This window comes from Grus americana, chromosome 2, assembly GCF_028858705.1.
Source record: "Grus americana isolate bGruAme1 chromosome 2, bGruAme1.mat, whole genome shotgun sequence".
Classification (NCBI taxonomy): Eukaryota; Metazoa; Chordata; class Aves; order Gruiformes; family Gruidae; genus Grus; species Grus americana.
In genome coordinates, this window is record NC_072853.1 from 89980141 (window position 1) to 90000254 (window position 20114).

At 41.3% G+C, this 20114-nt stretch overlaps 2 protein-coding genes across 5 annotated transcripts in view; one reads left to right on the forward strand and one right to left on the reverse strand.

Annotated features, from left to right (window-relative positions):
* Positions 1–3540, reverse strand: part of DROSHA (drosha ribonuclease III) — an 81198-nt gene extending 77658 nt beyond the window's left edge. For 2 of the 4 annotated variants that reach the window (XR_008575697.1, XM_054815087.1), the window contains exons 1-2: positions 3475–3536; positions 83–940 (exon numbers count right to left, since the gene is read on the reverse strand). Coding sequence is in view for 3 of the 4 variants with exons in the window: in XM_054815087.1 (XP_054671062.1) it covers positions 83–933 (851 nt within the window). In the remaining variant the exon portion in view is untranslated. Of the gene's footprint in view, positions 1–82; positions 941–2982; positions 3433–3474 lie in introns of those variants that run through there. The other 2 variants (XM_054815089.1, XM_054815088.1) reach the window with 2 other exon arrangements.
* Positions 3532–19838, forward strand: C2H5orf22 (chromosome 2 C5orf22 homolog). Its single transcript, XM_054815091.1, has 9 exons — positions 3532–3724; positions 6715–6860; positions 8029–8178; positions 11502–11964; positions 13890–13952; positions 16150–16271; positions 17134–17200; positions 17804–17943; positions 19349–19838. Exons 1-9 carry the CDS (start codon positions 3626–3628, stop codon positions 19479–19481), a joined length of 1383 nt encoding a protein of 460 aa, XP_054671066.1. The 5' UTR covers positions 3532–3625; the 3' UTR covers positions 19482–19838.
* The last annotated feature ends 276 nt before the right edge of the window (positions 19839–20114 follow it).

Sequence of the window (20114 nt, forward strand, 5' to 3'; positions counted from 1 at the left end):
AGGTAAGAACATAGAAACAAACAAATACTATGGGACAATGATAACAGCTCTCCCTCTGCAGGTAGAAGATACCTTAAATTACCTGTTACGCTCATAACTTCTGTGATGAGGTGACAGCCTTCCTCTGTCATAATCTGTCCGGTGCCGACTGCTTTCCTGCCTCCTCCTATCTGGACTCCGGCCTCGATCCCGACGATCTCCATGGCTAGTGGACCGATGCCTGTCACTGTGGATATGACTGTGTTCACGATGTCGGTGCTCATCGTAGTGCTTGCTCCTCTCTGGAGACCGTCGATCACTTTGCGACTTCTCTCCCTGGTACTGACCAGTGTGCCGAAAATGGCTGCTGCTGCCACTGCTGTTGGTAGTGCTGCTCTGAAAGGAGGCAGTGTTGTGCTGATAGCTATTGAAGTTCGGTGGTGGGAAGGATTGCTGTGAATACGCTGCAGAGTACACAGGCTGGTAGTTGACTTGCTGTGGTATGACTGGTGGGGGAGGAGGATGCGGTACTGTGGGAGGTGGCATCAGGTAAGGAAAGGTGCTTTGCCCAGCAGGAGTTCCTGGCACAGGAGTGGCACTAGGAGTTGGCACCGGTGGCGGAGCAGGAGGGAAGCACGGAGGCACCGGGAAGCTCTGCCTTATCTGGTGGTTTGGAAATGGTGGCCTCATCGGACACTGGCTGATGGGATTTTGCGTGGAAGGGGGCACTGGAGGAGGATAGGGCACGAAGTCTGGCCTGGGAGGCATATAACTGGTGGTTGGAGGGTTTGAATAGGTTGTTGGTGGGGCAGGTTGCTGGTCATACTGGTATTGTACTGAGGGCTGTTGCGGGTGAAGCTGCCGTAGGTTCTGAGGGCGGTAGGTCTGTGTTGAAGTTCTTGCTCCTGGTCCCCCCTGAGCACGGGGACATCCTCGCCCGGAATGGAAAGACATGGCTCACCTTTAATGAGGAAAATAAAAGTCCAGTGTCACACAATTTTTGTAGGATGTCCTTAATGCATTTGCAGGAACTACTCTCGAAGCGCTGAAATTAGTTTCTGCAATCTCCTTTGACAGAAGCAGTGAATGATGCCTGTTGTCTTTCACTGGGAGCTTTGTGCTCCTCAGACCTCTAGTACAGGTCACTAATGCCCCTTCAATTTCTTTAAGCCTCTAAACCATGAAAGCACTCTATCGTTTTTAATCCAGAACCTAAACTGGACAATACTCTCTGACTTAGGGCAATGTTAATTTCAACAAATGATTTATATGACAACTGGTCAAGGATACAAGCACCTCTACTAGTACTCACTAGACACTGATATAAAGCCTTCAGATACCCCACACCAAAGAAACTGCTCATTTTAACAACTGCAATTGTCATCCAAAGTCCCAAAATGAGGAGTCTTTTCTAGAACATGATTCTAAACTTCAGACAGAATGACTTTACTAACACCTCATTGCAAGTTACCCTGTTCAACAAATCATGTAAATTTTAAATGAGATAGTAGCAATTTACATTGACAACTGAGATCCCAATTTAGTAAAGGACTGAGTTCAACAGATACTTCGAAGTATTACTTAGGTATATTTTTGTGGAATGAGAATCTTACAGGTTACAGAAAAAACCTTATGTAGACTGTGCTGTTACTTCAATTTCATTTCCTGGTTCCCAAAAAATCCCTCGTCTGCCTGCTTGGCCGTGTTACCTTTCCAGCAATTGGCACTGCTTCAAGTAGGCTTAAGTCTTGCACAAAACTATGCATGTATTTAATGCGTTGTATTAATGTTTATAAATGAAAACCACTGTGCTTCATCAGAGTTAAAATTCATTCTTTAATTACAGCGTTAAGTTTCAAAAACTGGAAAAAAGTCAAAAACATTCAAATCCTGTTTTCCATAAGGGGGAGGGAGAGAAAGAAAGGAGTCACACACCCAATTGAAAAGATCACCAGATAAGGAAAACAAAGCCTCCCTGTTACTGAGGCCTTGTTGATGCCGAAGTACACGCACAGAATATTCTCCCACCTGCTACCATGCACCATGGCCAACCTGCACTACTAAGAGGACCACTTTCAGCTGCGTTCTGGTGCCAGTGCTACAAAAGATGTAGCTTGCTGAGAGGCAGCAGATGACTTCCAGTGAACCAGCAGGGAAAAAACAAGAGAAATAAAGGAGGAAAGGAACACCAAGGAGGAAACAAAAGGAGCCTATATCTGTCCTTACACACGCAGGGCTTAGTGGAAGCCACTGGAATTGGTGGCAGTAGCATTCATTGTCTCAAGACCAACTAGACAAAGGCCAAACTAAGTGAGAATCCTGCATTTCTAGGATGTAGCGGCCACAATGGTAAAGCCTTCCTGTGCCTGCTCAGTACTATCCAACCTTACCTTGTAAAGGCTCTCAAAAAGGAGGTGGGAGAGAGTTCATTTCCATTATTTTGTTAAGCAATAATGCAATCTTTTATCATTATTAATTCTAATCCATCGGATGCTGAGTCAATTTTACTTTAGTTGTCTGGTCATGATCTCACATAGCTCAGACTTATAACAGAAAATTGTTCTACATTTTGCTGATATGTACATACACGTTTTATTTAAACAAGCTGAGCTAGACTGTTATTACCTCAAACAAATTAAAGCAAACGCCACTGAACCATGATGCTTTGCCTTAAAGCACATTTCTTTAACATCACAGAATTCAAACAAAAGGTCTTGTCTATCAGCTCTCTCTTAGATAGAGCTCTAAGACTTTCCCAACACCAGAGAACTGCTCTTGTTCTACCACTAATTTCACTGCTTCAGAATGCTGAATCACAGCTGAAAAAAAATTCAGAAAAGGATACATGAAACTATTTTAAACACTCAAATTATTTGAAAGCTCGCTCTGCTACAAACTTTGGTCCTGTTCAAAAAACAGTGTAAAGGACAAACTCTCCTTTTCCTGTCACCTAGAAAAAATTTATTGTGCTGGTGGAAGCCTTCACACACACACAACACCCACCGAAAAAACTCTTCTCTCCCTGCAGACACAGCTGAGGGCAAGAGGGCCCTGAGAACAGCCCACAGCCAACCACCGCCTCCCAACGGTCTGTAACGGCCTCCAACGGCCACCGAAGCCTCGGCAGAGAAACACGGCGACGAGAGCGACCCCCGGCCGGGCAGGCTCTGCCGCGCTGCCTTCCCGCCGCACGGCCCCGCTCCCCACACGGAGAAGCCTCCTCAGCCGCAGGCCGGCCAGGCGGCTACCGCAGGAGGCGCTGCCGACAGCGACCGCCTGGGCCCCGCCACCCCGACCCGCACCACCACCGAGGAGCTCGCCAACACCGGCGCCGGCGCGCCTCCCTCCCCCAGCGCCTCGGGGACCTGCCCCCGCCGCCCGCCCTGGCCCCACAACGCCGCGCGGGGAACAGCAGTACCACAAGCGGAGCGGCCCAAGGGAAGCCTGCGCCCGCCCCGCAGCCCCCCGGCAGGCAGCCGGACCCCCCTAGCCCACCTGGCGCACTGCCGCCAAGGCCAGCCCGGCCCGCAGCGCGCCGGAAGAGGAAAGCGGTGGGAGGGCGCTGCGGACGGAAGTACCGCCCGCCGTGAGGGAGGGAAGGAGGGTGGGCGGTGCTTCGCCCTCCCCAGCCTGTGGCTGCCGCGGCATGAACGGCCTAGCGGCGGGCAGCGGGGACCGGTCCCGCGGGGACTGCCTGCGGGCCTATCCGGCGCTGCCGGTGTGGGTGGTGGAGGACCACCAGGATGTGAGTGCCGGGCGGTGGGGCTGGGCTGTGGAATGGGGAGTCCCTCGGGTAGTAGCTTCGTTTGTGTCTGTCTTTCTCCGCGTTGTGGAGGTTTAGTCTGGTAGATAGAAGTGAAGGGAGGTGCTCGGTGGATCCCCTGTGCAGTCGCCGGCCGCTTCCCGGCGGGATCCGCCTTGTCCCGCGGTGTGACCGGGGTCTTCCCACACTAATGAAACATAAATAAAGTTCAGTGCTCAGGTGAGCTGAATTTTCTTCCTGATTCAGTGATTCAAGTTAATTAATGCCATGATCGGGTTTTGGCATTGGACGACGCTTTGGGCAACGTGGTCTAGTGGAGGGTGTCCCTGCCCGCAGCAGGGGGGTTGGAACTAGATGATCTTTAAGGTCCCTTCCAACCCAAACCATTCTATGATTCTGTGATCTTTTTAACCAATTATTGCTGGCTTTTTTCTTTTTTGGGTTGTACTTACAGTTGTTCGTGGTTCAGCCCCAGCCGAGCCCCACGCACCGCTCGCTCACCCCTCTCCCGGCGAGATGGGGAGGAGAATGGGAAAGACAAAGGCAAAACGCCGTGGGTTGGGGTAGGGGCAGGTTACTGGGACAGCAAGGGAGAGGGAAACAAGAACAGTACTGATAACGGAATATACAAAACGGGTGATAACAGAAAGCGACTCACTGACCGTACGCTCAGCCCGTCCTGGAGCCGCGCCAACCAGCCCCTGCCCGACTGGCCCCCTTTTATGGGGAGCGTGACGTCACATGGCATGCAATAGCCCCTGGCCAGCTTGGCTCACCTGTCCTGGCTCCTTGGGAAATTAACTCCATCCTTGCCAGAACCAGGACAAGTTAAAAGGAAATAATACCTACATTACGCTGCTCTTAGAATTAGCTAGGCATCAGTGCAGTACTTGGAAACTTAACCCTACACAGTGTATGACATGTCAACAGCAAATTGGTAAATATAATCACATCCTAACAAGAATGACTGCCACTTGATGAGAAACGTTAAATTTGGAACTTTCCTTTTTTAGTTAAGTAATTAAACAAGGGGGTGAAGAAGGTGTTGCTTTTGACTGCTTTTTCTGCTTTCCTATGTGGTTTGTCTTTAGTAATAGAAGCTGAGGCCTTAGTCCTAAGTAAGCAGATTCTTTAACCAGCGGTGCAGAAGTCCACTGATTTCAGTGACGATTGCTGGGGGTGTGAAGACCTTGTGGAGATAAAAATGAAAACTACTAACACTATCAATGTCTTGCAAACAGAAAATTTTAGTGTAATAAAGTTTATTAAAGAAAGTAATGTTCTGAACTTGTAAGTAAATAGTTTAACACATGTCACTTTTGCTAAGACTCACTGAAATATATGATGCTGTAATAGCTGGTTTTCCCTGGTAACCAAGGACTAAGAGTGTCACTGTGATAGGAGTACTGAAATAGTGACTATTAATGATTCATCTTTGTTTTACTCTCTATACTCCTGTTTTCAATTAACTTAACAAAAGTCTATTCATGCTAAATGTGTATGCTGTGTTTTCAGTATATGTGTGTAGATACATTGGTCTGTCTTGCCTAAAGCATATATGGCTTTTCATCCCAAAGTGTAAGAACTCCACAGAAACTTTATATGGTCCTTTGCTGACACTGATGTTCCACTAGGGCAGGGTGTCACTAGATGCGTCATACTGTGATCAATAATTACAGCTGGTGTAAAGGAAATTTTGTTCTTAATCAAAAGCAGGAGAATATGCAAGGTTAGAGATCTTAGTCGTTCGTGTTTTCATCCTCTCCTAGTCTCACAATTTGTAGTAACACTTACCTGAGATGAAACTTTAACCAACAAAGATTGTAGGTTGTTAGGTAGACCAGAAGTAAAAGTCATGGATCAGGGAGTCCTTGTTATTTTCAACCTTGTTTTATCTACTGTTACAGTAGTACACATGTAACTGCATATGTAGTGGGTAAACTGAGGATTTTATTGCTAGACAGATGGGATACAGTCCTAATTTTGGCTGTTAGTCATGTTTTATGGTTATGCCCATGTGGTACACAGGATTTGTCATCTTAATCAGTTTTATGCCAAAAAATTAGCTCAGTTTCTATTGTAAATTTTGTTGCCTAGTCCTTTCATAGTCTTCACGTTCCCTGTATAACAGGGCTATGATTCACAGTCCTTGCTGGATTTGTTCTGGCAGCTAAGGTAGTTACTGTCCCGTAACTGTGGGAGGGACTTCATGTACTGCAGTTCAATGTAAGAGGTGTCATGAATCAGCCATCAGTTTTCTCATTTTACCACCCTACATTATTACACTTCAGTGCTTTGCTACGCTATAAATTGATGAGTTGCCTCATCTCCTGTTTTTCCCACCTTTGAGTGAAGACCTTCAGCCAGGGATAAGATTGGACAGTTGAGAAAGGTAGTCTCTTTATTGCAGCCACTAAATCATGCCAGTATTAGGAACTAAGCCCTTTCTTCAAAGGGGATAGGCTAAAAGATCAGCTACAGTTTGAATGATGGTGGGGTCAGTTTTCACTCTCTATCAGTTAACTTATAAAACACAAGTAATGAAGTGGTTTTGTCCTCACAGCACCCATGCATGGTGAGGAAGCTTTATAGCATGGAGAAGGCAATGCAGGGACAATGTTCTGCAGAAGAGGAAAGACATTCCTGGGGTGCAGCTGTAAATGAAAAAAACCTAGGAATTGAGTTGAAGGATTAGTGAGAAGAGCTTCTGCAAATAAGACTTCCTATAAAGAAGGAAAGAGGAAGTTGAGCTGTGATTCTTCAGCAGCTTTTCATGCGTGGAATTCTTGGGCACATAATGATTACAGTTCATGAGCTGTCTTGCCACTGGAGTTATTTCTCCTTTGTATTGTTTTCTGTCTCCTCCTCCCTCTAACCCAAATTCTAAAGGGACTAGTGTTTTTGCTGTTGAAGCCGTTGCATTTTTCAGCTCACGGGTTACAATGGCAATATTTTTATTCATGTTGTTTTAGGTGCTGCCTTTCATCTATCGTGCCATTGGTTCAAAGCATCTTCCTGCCAGTAACATCAGCTTTGTTCATCTTGATTCCCATCCAGACCTTCTTATTCCTGTGAATATGCCTGCAGACACTGTATTTGACAAAGAAGCTCTTTTTAGGTAAGTCCTGGGTACTGCATCAGAATACTTTATGTCTACTTCCTGCTGCCTTTCATTTACAGTGAATATTGGTATGACTGCATAGGACATACGAACAAAAGAGGTGTAGGTCAGCCTCAAGTTGTATCTTCTGTCTTTTCACTTTTGCTGAAAACTTGATTTTTTTTGATGAAAAAAATTATGTTTGTGTTTTTTGAATGTAGTCAAATATTTAAGTTGCATATCAAGCTGTTTAAGACTTAGAAATTTACTTTGTTTAGTTGTTCAGTTCAGTATCATGTTATTAGGCCAATTAGTAGTTCCTCTGAGTAGCAGCATAGCTCCCTAAGTGGATGCTTTATGTCTAAAGAGCTGTGATTTTAAAAGAGCCTGTTTTCATACTGAAAAATTGACTTTGAGATTGAAATAACATCTCCTGTGTTGACATGGTGAATATGTGAAGTTGAACAAGATTTTCATATTAATATCATTAAGAACATTAAGCCACAGAGTGATCTTTGCTATTGTCTTTCTTTTCCTGTTTTAAAATAAGTATTGATTGCTTCAGTGTTATGGTGATTTACAGCAATGACAAGATCATGTAATTGGTATGTAAGTAATTGTATCATGCTACCCATAGTCAATATTTTGTTTTCTTTGTTGGATGAATAAGTAGTTTTGTGGACTAGATCGTACACCTAAAAAAATGGGGTGTTCATAATCAGAAAAGTTGCTATTCTATAGCTGCTGATGGACTCACTTTAATTACTGAGATTATATTTAAAATCTATTTAGAGCAGTTTACAGTAAAACACTCCCTTGAGATCAGTTTGAAGTTATTTAGAACAGTGTTGATGATGCCTGTTGTACTTTCCTCTGTGTGATGTAAAAGAGAAAAAGGACAACAAATCCATGTAGTTTATAATCAAAGTGCCATGCTAAGAGTGAAGCTGATTGCACTCCATAATTCTAACTTTTTAAATTCTAATGTAGACATTTTTGGTCTGTCTTATGAATAAAGATTTCCCTCTTTTTGTTTCTTTGATAAGGTGAACCTTACACAGTACTAATTTCAGATGATTTGCATGGGGGTTTTCAAGATGTGGAAGATGTTTGTTGTGTTCTTGACCATGTTTTACTTACAGGGAAAGTAGCAGTATTATCTCTAGTCTCTCTCCATTCATTGCAGTGAATTAAGTATTGAGAACTGGATTATGCCTGCTGTTTATGCTGGCCATATTTCTCAAGTAGTATGGCTTCACCCACCCTGGGCTCAGCAGATATCGGAAGGAAAACACCATTTTTTAATTGGGAAAGACTTATCAACAACTACGATCAGGTAATCTGTCTGCTGTTGTATGCTAATGATACAAATGCTATCTCTGTAGCTTTTCATGGGTGATTTTTTTGTATTCTTGGATAAAGATGAAGATTTATTTTGTATTTGTGAGTTCCTTAGGACCTAATGTGACTGACTATTTGTGTGACACAAACTGTCCCTTTTTTTTTAATAGATAATTCTAGCTATTCACATTTCATTTCAGCTACCCTAGTTTTAAATTAGTTCTCTTCATTAAAGTCAAAATCTCAGAAAACAGTAATTTTTAACAGAGAATTTGAGTAACAGAGGGCAGCAGTTAGATCCTCCTCAGTCCTCCCTTACTGGGACCAAACCAACCCAGTTCCCTCAGCTTCCCTGTTAGGCGCTTCAGCTCCCGCTCCCTAATCACTTTAGCAGCCCTTCTTCAGTTTGTTGTCATATCTCTTGTCCTGGAAGCCCAAACCTGGGCAGACTATGTCCAATGTGACCTCACTGGTGCTGAATAAAAGGAGAAATCTCTTCCTTTCCCTTGATGATTCTGTTTTTCTTGTGTGTGGTTTTTTGTTTCTTTGGTTTTTTGTTTGTTTTTGTTGTTTTTTTTTTTTAAATTAATCTACTGGTTAAGCACTGAAACAGCTACACAGGCAGAGGATTCTCCATTCTTTCATAAAGTCAAAACTCAAAGGGACGAGGCTCCGGGCAGCCTCATCTGCCTTTGAAGTCAGTTCTGCTTTAATCAGATGACTGACGAGACTTCCAGAAGTCCCTTCCAATCTTGAACATTCTGTGATTCAAGTGTCAGTGACAGCCTCTCATAATTCTGCAGGATGCAGTCAATGATAGTTTTGCATTCATTGCATTGTGATTTTGTTCAGCTTGAATGGACATTTACAAACCATGTCTCTTGCCAGCATATCAGGATAAATCTTTTGAAGCCAGTTTAACAGAAAACACCAGAGAAATGCTTTGTTTAACCACCTCAAAACACAGAAGCTCTAAAATACTGAATCTGAGGCCTAAAGTAAACCTAAATAATAAGACAAAAGCTAGTGCTTTCAGTTACGTTTGACCACGAGAACTAGCACACATACAGAAATACTTCATGATGGCTGAATAGCTCTCTCACAGATCCTTTGGTTGCCTGGTGGGTTGACCCTGGCTGGAGGCCAGGTGCCTACCAAAGCCGCTCTATCACTGCCCTCCTCAACTGGACAGGGGAGAGAAAATATAACGAAAGGCTCCTGGGTCGAGATAAGGACAGGGAGAGATCACTCACCAGTTACTGTCACGGGCAAAACAGACTCCACTTGGGGAAAAACTAATTTAATTCATAACCAATCAAATCAGTGTTGAGTAATGAGAAATAAAAACCCAAATCTTAAAACCACCTTCCCCCCACCCTTCCCTTCTTCCTGGGCTTAACTTCACTCCCAATTTCTCTCCCTCCTCCCTACCCAGCAGCACAGGGGGACGGGGAATGGGGGTTGTAGTCAGTTCATCGCATGTTGTCTCTGCCACTCCTTCCTCCTCAGGGGGAGGACTCCTCACACTCTTCCTCTGCTCCAGCGTGGGGTCCCTCCCACAGGAGACAGTGCTCCATGGGCTTCTCCAACGTGAGTCCTTCCCACAGGCTGCAGTTCTTCACAAACTGCTCCAGCATGGGCTCCTCTCTTCATGGGTCCACAGGTCCTGCCAGGAGCCTGCTCCAGTGCGGGCTTCCCACGGGGTCACAGCTTCCTTTGGGTGCATCCACCTGCTCCAGTGTGGGGTTCTCCACGGGCTGCAGGTGGATATTTGCTCCACCGTCAACCTCCATGGGCTGCAGGGGGACAGCCTGCCTCACCATGGTCTTCTCCAGGGGCTGCAGGGGAATCTCTGCTCTGGCACCTGGAGCACCTCCTCCCCCTCCTTCTGCACTGACCTGGGTGTCTGCAGCATTGTTCCTCTCACATCTCACTCCTCTCTCTGGCTGCAAAATTACCCCTGTTTTGTTTATTGCGGTTTTTTTTGTCCCCTTCTTAATTCTTTTATCCCAGAGGCACTGCCACCGTCACTGATGGGCTCGGCCTTGGCCAGTGCCAGGTGCCTCTTGGAGCCAGGTAGCTTTGGCTCTATTGGACATGGGGGAAGCTTCTGGCAGCTTCTCACAGAAGCCACCCCTGTAGCCCCCCCGCTACCAAACCTTGCCACGCAAACCCTTAGCAACCTTGCAAATAACATTTCAAGCTGCCTTTTGAAGACAGTCAGGTATCTTTTCTTCAGGTTCTAGGCTTACAAAAATCATGAAGGAGAAAGGAAAAGAGTCTTCAGAAATATGAACTTCCTAAAAGTTTTGTTGACAACAGGTGGCTGGATAGGCAGTAGATACCTTAGTTAGTGTCCCACTAAGGCAAGGGCTGTAGCATGAGCTCTTGTTGAACCCTGGAGAATTTCTGGGAAGAGGCCCAGGCTCACTTTAGCAGGCTTAGGATAATCCAGCCGCAAGACACAAGGGAACTAAGCTTCAAATTTCTACTCTTCATGAAATTATTTGTCTTTGTGGTTGACTGATGATGATACCCTGTAATCAAATAACACAAGTGAGCAGAAGTTCACGCTTCTTCTTAAGCTTGTTTTTTAATCTGAATTTATGATGCTTAAGGTTTAATGTACTGAAATAAGGCTTGAAAATAATATTCTTTAAATTTTTCACTGTAGGTGGAGGTTTTAGCATTGGGATTGGTTTGTTTGTTTTTAATTAAGTGGATTCCATTGATATGTAGCTATTCATCCTTGAGCTACCTGCTCTCCCCCACTTAGAACAGGGAATCTATATCGGGGGTAAAGAAAAGTTAAATGCTACCTATTAATTCGTAATATTTTACTTTTGTTAAATCAGTATTGATGGGTTTCAGGGCAATTCTCAAACACATCTAACAGAATTTTCCTTAAAAAAATAGGCAATCCAAGACAAAATACCCATAGCTTTGCAGTCTTATATGCCATATTACTGACAATATCTTGTTAAATTCTGAATGTTGTCTTTAAAATGCAATTCAATGGCAAATTAATCTTAGTAGCACATAATGTAGAATCTTTTTCTTATCCATTAAAAACCTTGTAGGGCTATCATAAAAAAATACAGAGTGAATTCTAATATATTGATTCAGCAATAAAGAAATTAAAAAACCTTAAATTTAAAAAGCTGCAGATTAAAATAAATAATTCTGTGTACATAGTTTTATTGCTTTTGTTATCGATCAATCATCTATTCATTCTTCTCAGAATACCTTAAGTGTACATGCTTTTTCCTGAGCTCTTTGCAAAGATGTCTATTAACTGTGAGTTATTGTCAATTGCAGGGTTACAGGTACAGATCATTACTTTTTAAGTGATGGTCTTTATGTCCCCGCTGATCAGCTAGAAAACCAGAAGCCTTTAAATTTACATGTCATTCTTATCAATCCTACTGAAGCATCAAACAGCCAGGAAGAAAATGGCGAAGTAGCATCTGCTAAGAGACTGAAGCTCAATACAGATGACACAGCAGGCACTGCTTCTGCCTCTTCAGCAGTGGCTGCTGGTGACCCTGATCACAGCACCCCAAGTCTGAAGAAAAAGGAAGTACAAAATGCAAGTGCCCCAAACAAAGCAGAAACATTGTCGGAGTGCTCAGCTTCAAGCTCTCTCAGAAACAGTGAATGCCCAATAAAGGAGGTTGTTAAAGATGTCTGCCAAGTGCTGCAGAAAGGGGATGCTTATGTTTTAGACATTGACTTAGATTTTTTTTCAGTTAAAAATCCATTCAAAGAAATGTACACACAGGTAAGCATGACAATGGAGAGGCCTCTTACCGTTCACAAAAGCGTACCAGTCCTAGCATTTATATCTGTGGACAAACTCATTTAAGCTAAACTAGCATATCAGTTGATCATGACTAATGAATCATGGTAATATTTGAAGGAGAGACATTCTAAGGGGGAGTATGCTCCAAAGAAGTACAGCAACCTAGTAGGGGTAGATCCTTATATTTGAAATAGGTCGTGAGTGCACATTGAAGCTCAAAAGTGCATGGCTTGCTTCTGCTTGTTGTTTGGGTCATAAAAGCTATGCTTGAATTCCCAGAGGTAATGTTGCAAACACCCACAGCAACATTCATCAGGAAGGGATGACAGATTGTAGCATTTTTTACCCCCAAAGAGTGGTAACTTGCCCTGATGAGAGGCCATTACTCTCATTTTCTGTGTCTGGACTGCTGAGTATAAAATGGCTCTGAGCTTAAGGCTCTGCCTCGTATTCTATTTATAACTTGCATGCACAGCAAAGGTAGCTCTCCTGTATGGAGTCATAAATACATAGGTCCTCAAAGGTGCAAAGCAGTTAGCAGCTTTTCTTGATGTGAACAGGATTTTTAGGAACTAACTAATCTGCCCTGAAAATTGGGTGTGGCATTTAGGTTTACAAATTCTTCTGCAATATCCTGACTCTTTTTAGGATTTAAATCACTCTTTAACACTTTTAACTTCAGCCTGTGCTGGAGAATATCTGACATCTTTGAGTTTCAGCTAGACTAATGCTTTCTTGTTCGTAAAGAAGTGAATATAGTGTCCCTGACCTCTGTTAGCTTCTGACATGCAGTATTTATGAGCACAGTATCTTCAGACAATGTGCAATGCCAGTTGTTCTGAATCACAAAGAGAAGTGTACACACAGCAAAGGGAAAGCACGGGGTGGGGGGGGTCCTTGCAGTATAAGAATAAAATTCAATACCTTTCTTCAGTAAAATACACTCTGAATAAAATAAGGGAGGAGTTTTGGGGGGTTTTTTGTTTGGTTGTTTTGGGGAGGGGGTTGGGGGTGTGTTTTGTTTCTTGTGCTTTTTTTTTTTGTTTTGTGCTGTGATAGGTTCTCAGGACTTGTGCAGAGCACCCAGTGTACCTTTTTTGATATAGCAATTTCATTTGCAGTTAATATTTTTGAACTAGGTTCCCTCAATTGTAAATTATAATTCTATCTGAAAAATTTTCACAAGTTAACATTTGAAATGTAAGAATACAAGGAAGACCTAAAAAGCAAATATGATTCACCAATACAGAAGAGTATTGTCTTCCCATCAAAAAAGTCTAAAATCCAAAACATTGCCCTAAAGATGCTTTGTATTTCTGTAAAAATTGATTAGTCTACCCCATTCTCCCTCTACTCCTGAAAAATTCATGAGTGTTTACCTTTTGAATGCTGTTAAATAAATAATGATATCTGTTTATCCATAATTAATTAAACCTGAATATTATCAAGGAGTAGGGCTGACAAGCCCCTGTAATAGTTTACTTGTAAACTTGGCCAACCAACCTGAAGCCTTTACCTGTCCGGTTTTCATTTACAATCATACTCTCCTCTTGGTCTTGTCTGTCTAAATGTGCTATCTCAGCATCTCATTGGGCCCATAGTTCAGCAAAATGTATGTTTAATTTCAGAGACTCTTTAACAGACTGTAAATACTTAGCTTTGAAAGCTGTGTTCTTGAAGTCAGGTTTAAAGTTAAGCAATTGCAAAATGTTTGGCCGAAGCCATATTGCTTTCTCAAGCCTTGCAGCTTCTTCCTCACCTGCATTTACAGAGAGTTGTCTGAAGTACTAGACTAGAGGAATGATCTTAGTGATCAAATTTTTTTTTTTTGAAGGAGGGCTTTGAGAATTTTGTTTCTCATTTGAAAAGCCTAATTTTTTACCTCTCTCTTTCTTTTTTCAAAGACAGAATATGAGCTTTTGCAAGAATTGTACAATTTCAAGAAACCTCATAAAAATGCAACAGAGGTATGATATTTCCTTGTGAGATGCATGAGGGAATGATTCTTTTGATTTACCCAATGAAAATGAGTTACGACAAGGAAGGAACTCCTAAGGTGCTTAATGAAGTCGTCTCCAATTGAGCTATGCAGCATGCTGAATGCTAATCAGCAGCATCTTAGGAGTTCTTTCCTATTAAACCTTTTGGTTAAAGGTGTGAACTGCATAAATATTTAACATGAGTGTGAAAATTAATTTCTGTAAACAAGTGGCAATTGACAAGAAAGAAATGAAAACATAGTAAGTCATCTGCAATCTTGTTCTTTTTATGACTCAACAGGGCTTTGGTTTGGTTTGGTTTTTTTTTTTACATTTGGGGTTTGGTTTTTTTTCCTTCCCTCCAGGCTCTCCCCTTCCTTGCCGTAGTTGTTCTTCCTTGATGGTTGGAGCTGTGCTCAATACCTAACTAGTATTTTACCTATTTAGATGTGCAAAGGCCGGTATTATACGCCTGTAATGTACTTTTCATTGTACGCATTGTGTGCTTCTGAATTATGGAAATGTAAGCCTGCTGTAGCTGCCAAAATAGTCATTCAGCCCTGAGCCCTAACCATAGAGACAGCCATCTTAATGGTCATTACACCAAGTAATTTCTAAACAGAATCTGGTCTTTGCTTTCATAATCCCATCTGAACACTATTACAGAGAGATTAAATACATATAATTATCACAGATTAATGAATCCTAATTAATATGTGTATATAAAGAAATGGAGATATGTGGAAGATTGTTAAATTAATTTTCATGTTTCTTAGTCAATCAGCAATAAAAACAGTTACTTCTTTAAAAGGTGAAAATGTGAAAGGGCTAAATGTTTGTGATTTAAGTTTCAATAAATCAATATGATTTCAGGGCATAAGTTATTTACAAAAGCCAACAAGTTTATAGGAGGCATCTGAAATGGATAGCAGACAGTGCGTAATGGATAGGTATAGAACTGAACAAGGCAAGACCACATTCAGGGATGGTTTTACAGTGAGACAGCCAATTTAAAGGGTTTGAAGGTAGAAAACTAGTGAACTTTGTGTTTTTCAAAGTTTCAGAAAATATCCGAGATGTCTAGTCTCTTAAAATCTGTTTTTGTAGTTCCAGAGTACAGTTAGGTGTACATTTCTATCATACAAGATGATACGGCTTTGTTAGCAGGTTGTTTTGGTTTTTAAGTAGTATAGAGGGGGATTGGATGTGTCTTTAAGGTTAGTTACTAGTGCTGCTTGGAAAAGCATCTTAATCATACCCCAAGATAGGATCATAAAGCTCTGCTTCATGAATGGTTGATACCCTCAGCTCCTATTAAAAATTAGCACAAAGTTGATACCACTAGCCAAAAGAAGCAGTATCTGTTATATGATACAGCCAGCAGAATCCTAAGAGTGAATTGTTGTATTCTTAATTGTTACCCATCTACTCCAATGTGCTTTTTAATAATTTTCCTTCACACACCACTGCACTGAGCATTTTTAATACAAAATATGCCAAGCATTGCTTTTCATATGTTACGTAGGATCTCTTTCTGCAAATGTTTGCATGCACAACTATATTCATATATGTAGTGTGATTCCAAGAAGATTGCATCTTTATGTGTTCTGAAGATAGGGCATAAACCTTTTTTTTTTTTTTTTAAGGTAGGGCATAAACCTTTGCAGGATCAGAGCAATAACTGACATTTTTAAAATAATTCCATGTTTTTTCAGGCACACAGAGTTGAAACAACCTCAAAGCATCAAATAGCCCATTTTGTTTTGCTTTTCTGAAAATGCATTTGATTTAATAATCTTTTTTTAAAAACTTAAATTCTCTTTTCATTATAAAAATGTAAAGCTTGTACTCATCTGAACATTTCAGTGCTATGGAAACAAATCCAACAGTTAGTCATATAAAATCTCTTAGCTCTCTCCAGTGTGTTCTACCAGCATGTAGCTGACTTTTGTTGTTTGTTGTAGGAAAGACAGAGCAAAGAGAGGTGATTTACTGTGAAGGTGTAACAGCTTCTGCAGGCATTCATTCTGATCCTCTTGAAAAGATGTTCTGTAGCAATGAATCAGTTGTTTCTGATTCCCTACTTCCAGTAGATCAATCATTTCAGAATTTAAATCATAGGGTAAGCCATGACATTCTTACCTCTTTTTTTTCCTAATGTACTTTTATATGTGCTTATTTAAAGGAGGGCTTGCTGGATTGTGTTGAAGACCGTGTTCATCAGCTAGAAGATCTGGAAGCAGCATTTGCAGATTTGTGTGACAATGATGATGAAGAGACCCTACAGAAGTGGGCTTCATATCCTGGGTAGGAGATTTGTAAATGGCTTAACACACAAACAGTAGTTTGGGAACTGATTAGCCCAGCACTTTGCTAACAGAAAAGGAGAGAAGCTGGATAGGATCTACGCAAAGCTACCATTTTTCCTTTAATTCTAGAGGAGAAAGAGTCAGACACAACAAAAGGCAGTCTGCTGTCTTCAGTGCCATGGTAAGCCTTCCAAGATCAGCTTTGTATGGCTTCATGCAAATTTTGTTACCTGTGGAGAGAAGCAGATTTGGTGACTAAAAATGTAGTGATCTGTGTAAAGCAGAGCCCTCAAAAAAGCAACAAACTATGGAGCATATGAAGGAGGACTTCTTTGCTGCTCCCAAAGATTCTCTGCTTTCTGTGGAAAAATGAAGTGAATGACAGGCTGTACCTGAGCAAGTGTCCACAAAACAGCTCAGCAACATCTGCTGTGCTTTTAAACTAAATGTTTTCAGCCGAAAAGAAACGGCAAAAGTCCGAGATTTCCTTTCATAGGAAAATCACTTATTTTCTCCATCAGATGCAGCAGTTACTGCCAGACCTGGGCAACAGTGACCACAGGCATTTCCTATCAAGTTCATATGACTCAGCTACAACAGCTTCTTTCCAGGTCTTGCCAGAGGCAGGTATGAGTACAGGGGCTTGCTGAGAAAGACAATAATACTGATAATTTCCATTTTTCTCAGGTGCAAGATGACACAGAGGGGCAAATTTCATTTTCAAATCCTAGGCCATGATAACTTCTACTTTCTTCTTTTTTCTCTATCTTTTTTTCTTTTTCTTGTTTTTAACCACTTAAGGTAAATACATGTGTTTCCAACCGTTTATGTAACAAGTTTTGGGTTTGTTTTAACTCCAGAATGAAGTCACTTGTTCAACTAGTTCACAGTTTGAAAACCAGGATGGAAAGCCCAGACTACGAAATGGTAGGTGACTAGATAAAAGAGCAGAAAGTAGACAGATTTCAAAAGCATAGGTTCAACAGGGAGGGAAGAGATCATGCTTCATTTCAAACTTACTTCTTGATTCAGGACTTTGTGAGATTTTGGTAGTTTTCCATTTTTTTATGTCTTATTACTTAGGCCAGCTTTTCTTTTAAACCTTCTAAAATTCTACTCTGCTTGTCTATATTTAGTCTATATTTAGATCTTTCAGGACTGTGATGTCTCAGGCTGCTTCCTGTGAAGGAAGGTTTCATTTCACCAGGGTCTGTTGGTATACCTCATAGAACTTAAGGTACCTATTTGTGAAAGGTCAGACCTATCATCTTCAAGGGCTGCAGCATACTCTGAATTCATAGGCGAGGTACAGTGTACTGGAGATAATGAAACAATCCATACAACCTCCAGAATTTTATTCTTTTTGTTTAAAGAACGAGTTGGGGAAAAAAAAACAACACAAGTCTTACTGACTGAAGAGGTGCAAGTTACCTACTGGGACAAAGATCGTATCTTAGAGACTTTTTACACAGATAAGCTATATCATTAATTCATCAACAGAAATTAAGTCTCTGTTTAATTTACATGTAGGTCCATCAGGCTGGTCTGACCTGTGATTATGTGGAGCTTCCCCACCATGTTAGCACTGAAGAGGAGATCGAAGGCCTCATACAATCCATTAAAATTCTACTGAAAGATATGCCTAAGCCGACACTTGTGACAGTTGCTCGGTAAGACTACGTAGATACCTTTACTTTAAAATGCTCAGGCTGTGCTCATGAAGCTAAATCATTCTATCAATATAGCACTGGTTGGCACATCTTAAATTCTGTCTTAAAAGTGCAAGCTTTACAGTGTAGTGACAATTGACATTTGAAAATGTTGATCATAAGGCAGTCACAGTATCTACACAGCTAAGGGAAGGTTCTGCACTGATGGCCAGTTTTACTGGGCTTTAGAATAGAACAGATTTCAAAAGCAGTGACAACATGATGACTTAATGAGCTTCAGCACAGGCTATATAAAGCCTGTGATGAGGCTTTCTGTGTGTTGAGATTAATAGCTGTCACTGTGGTTCATACATCTTCACCACTTTTATTACCTGTGATAGGTAGAGCAAAGCCAGTTTGGACAAGCCTATGTGGGCTGAAATCACACCTTCCTTCCTTCCTTGTTCTACGGTTCATTGTACTACAGATAAAATTTCTGTTTGCAGGGAAACTTGATGGAAGTGGTTTTCATCTAATAGGCTGAAAGGGATTTATATTCTAGAAAGGTCTAGTAAAGGTTTGTATGGGGTAAAAGTCATCCTTCCAGGACTGTAAGGGAATTATTTGGGAGAACAGGATGGAGTTTGAGGCCAGGGACCTGGGAGAACCAGGGATCTGTCCTGGGAGAACTTAATTTGAAGACCACAGTGTATCTGTTGACAAATTACTGTAATTTAATCACTTCAGAAATACTAAGTGTGCCCTTAAAGGGCAGGCAACAATAGCAGAAACTGACATGAAATTGGTTTTGTCAACAAGAAATAGCATGGCTAATACCTACAATAAAAGAAAGGTGTATTTCCTGATAATTGCAGGGTTATCACCCACTGCTGCAGAGGAAATACAGAATCATTTGTGTAGATCTTGACAGATATAAAATCCAAGAAGTGTCAGCTCTTCTTTTTACTAGTATCTCTTTGTAGTTCATTAATAGATACTGTAAATAATGTGTTATTCCAGGGATTGTGAAGATTTGTTTTTTCAAGTTTTCCTACCTATTTTGCTAGTAGCATTTGAATTTTTCAAGTTTAACTTTCCACCAGACCTTTAATTAGATCATTTGCTTGAACTTTGACTGGCAATATGATGTTCTGTGTCTAAGCTGGGAAGAGAGTAGAATTGGAAGGATGAAATAGGTTGCATTCCTGATCTGGTCCAGAATTTCTATTTAACTTCTGGCAAACTGTTACTGTTGAAAGTAGTGAGGAGAAGCACAGCACTATGCTTTGCAGAGATACTGGGAAGCAGAACTCACCACAGTTTGAAAGTAGCTTCAGCTGAGACACAGAGCATTACAAGAATACAAAATGTGGTGATGGTTGTGATATCTGTACTCTCTCATGCTTTTTTCAATTCCTTGTTACAGATCAAGTTTGGATGACTATTGCCCTTCAGAGCAGGTTGACATCATTCAAGAGAAGGTCCTCAGTTTACTAGGTTCAGTGTATGGCACTCTGGACGTGCACTTAGATTACTCAAGCACCTCATCGTCTTTGTGACCTTTCTTCATGTATTGCCCTCTAATGCAGTGGATTAATTTAAATTGTATATTATCTATGGTTGCAAGGCGAAAAATGCTGTTATTTCAGCAGGTGGCACTAGAACCCAAGCTGACCAAGAGCTAGTTTTGAGTTGCATTGCTTTTTCCAAGTTAGCTGCATCTGAACTGTTACCTGTTTGGCTTTGTTCAATTAGTTCTGTGATTATTATTTTTACTGTCTTGCTTCTTAAAACTGCTGCAAGAGAAACTATTTTTTGTCTATAAAATGTATTTTTTCACCCAATTTCTTTAAATGTCTGTAAAAAAATAATATATATAACTTCTTAAAATAAATGGATTTCTTTTATGTAATGAAACTTTTTTTGATGGAGTTTGGTGAGTAACAGACATGTTCGTGAGTTGCATTGTACTTTTTGAAAAATTATCTCAATAATGCCATTAAGATGTTAGGTTTACATAGTGATCTTTCTTAACTGCTGTGCTCAAGATGACCAGGCATCCACCTGTCTTTTCTCTAGAGCAGCTTATGGGTTCTGCCCTATCCACAGAATATGATTTATATTTATACTCCACTGCATTAATATTGTCTTATTTTGCTTTAGAGTATTTCACTGGTGACTCAGATAATATC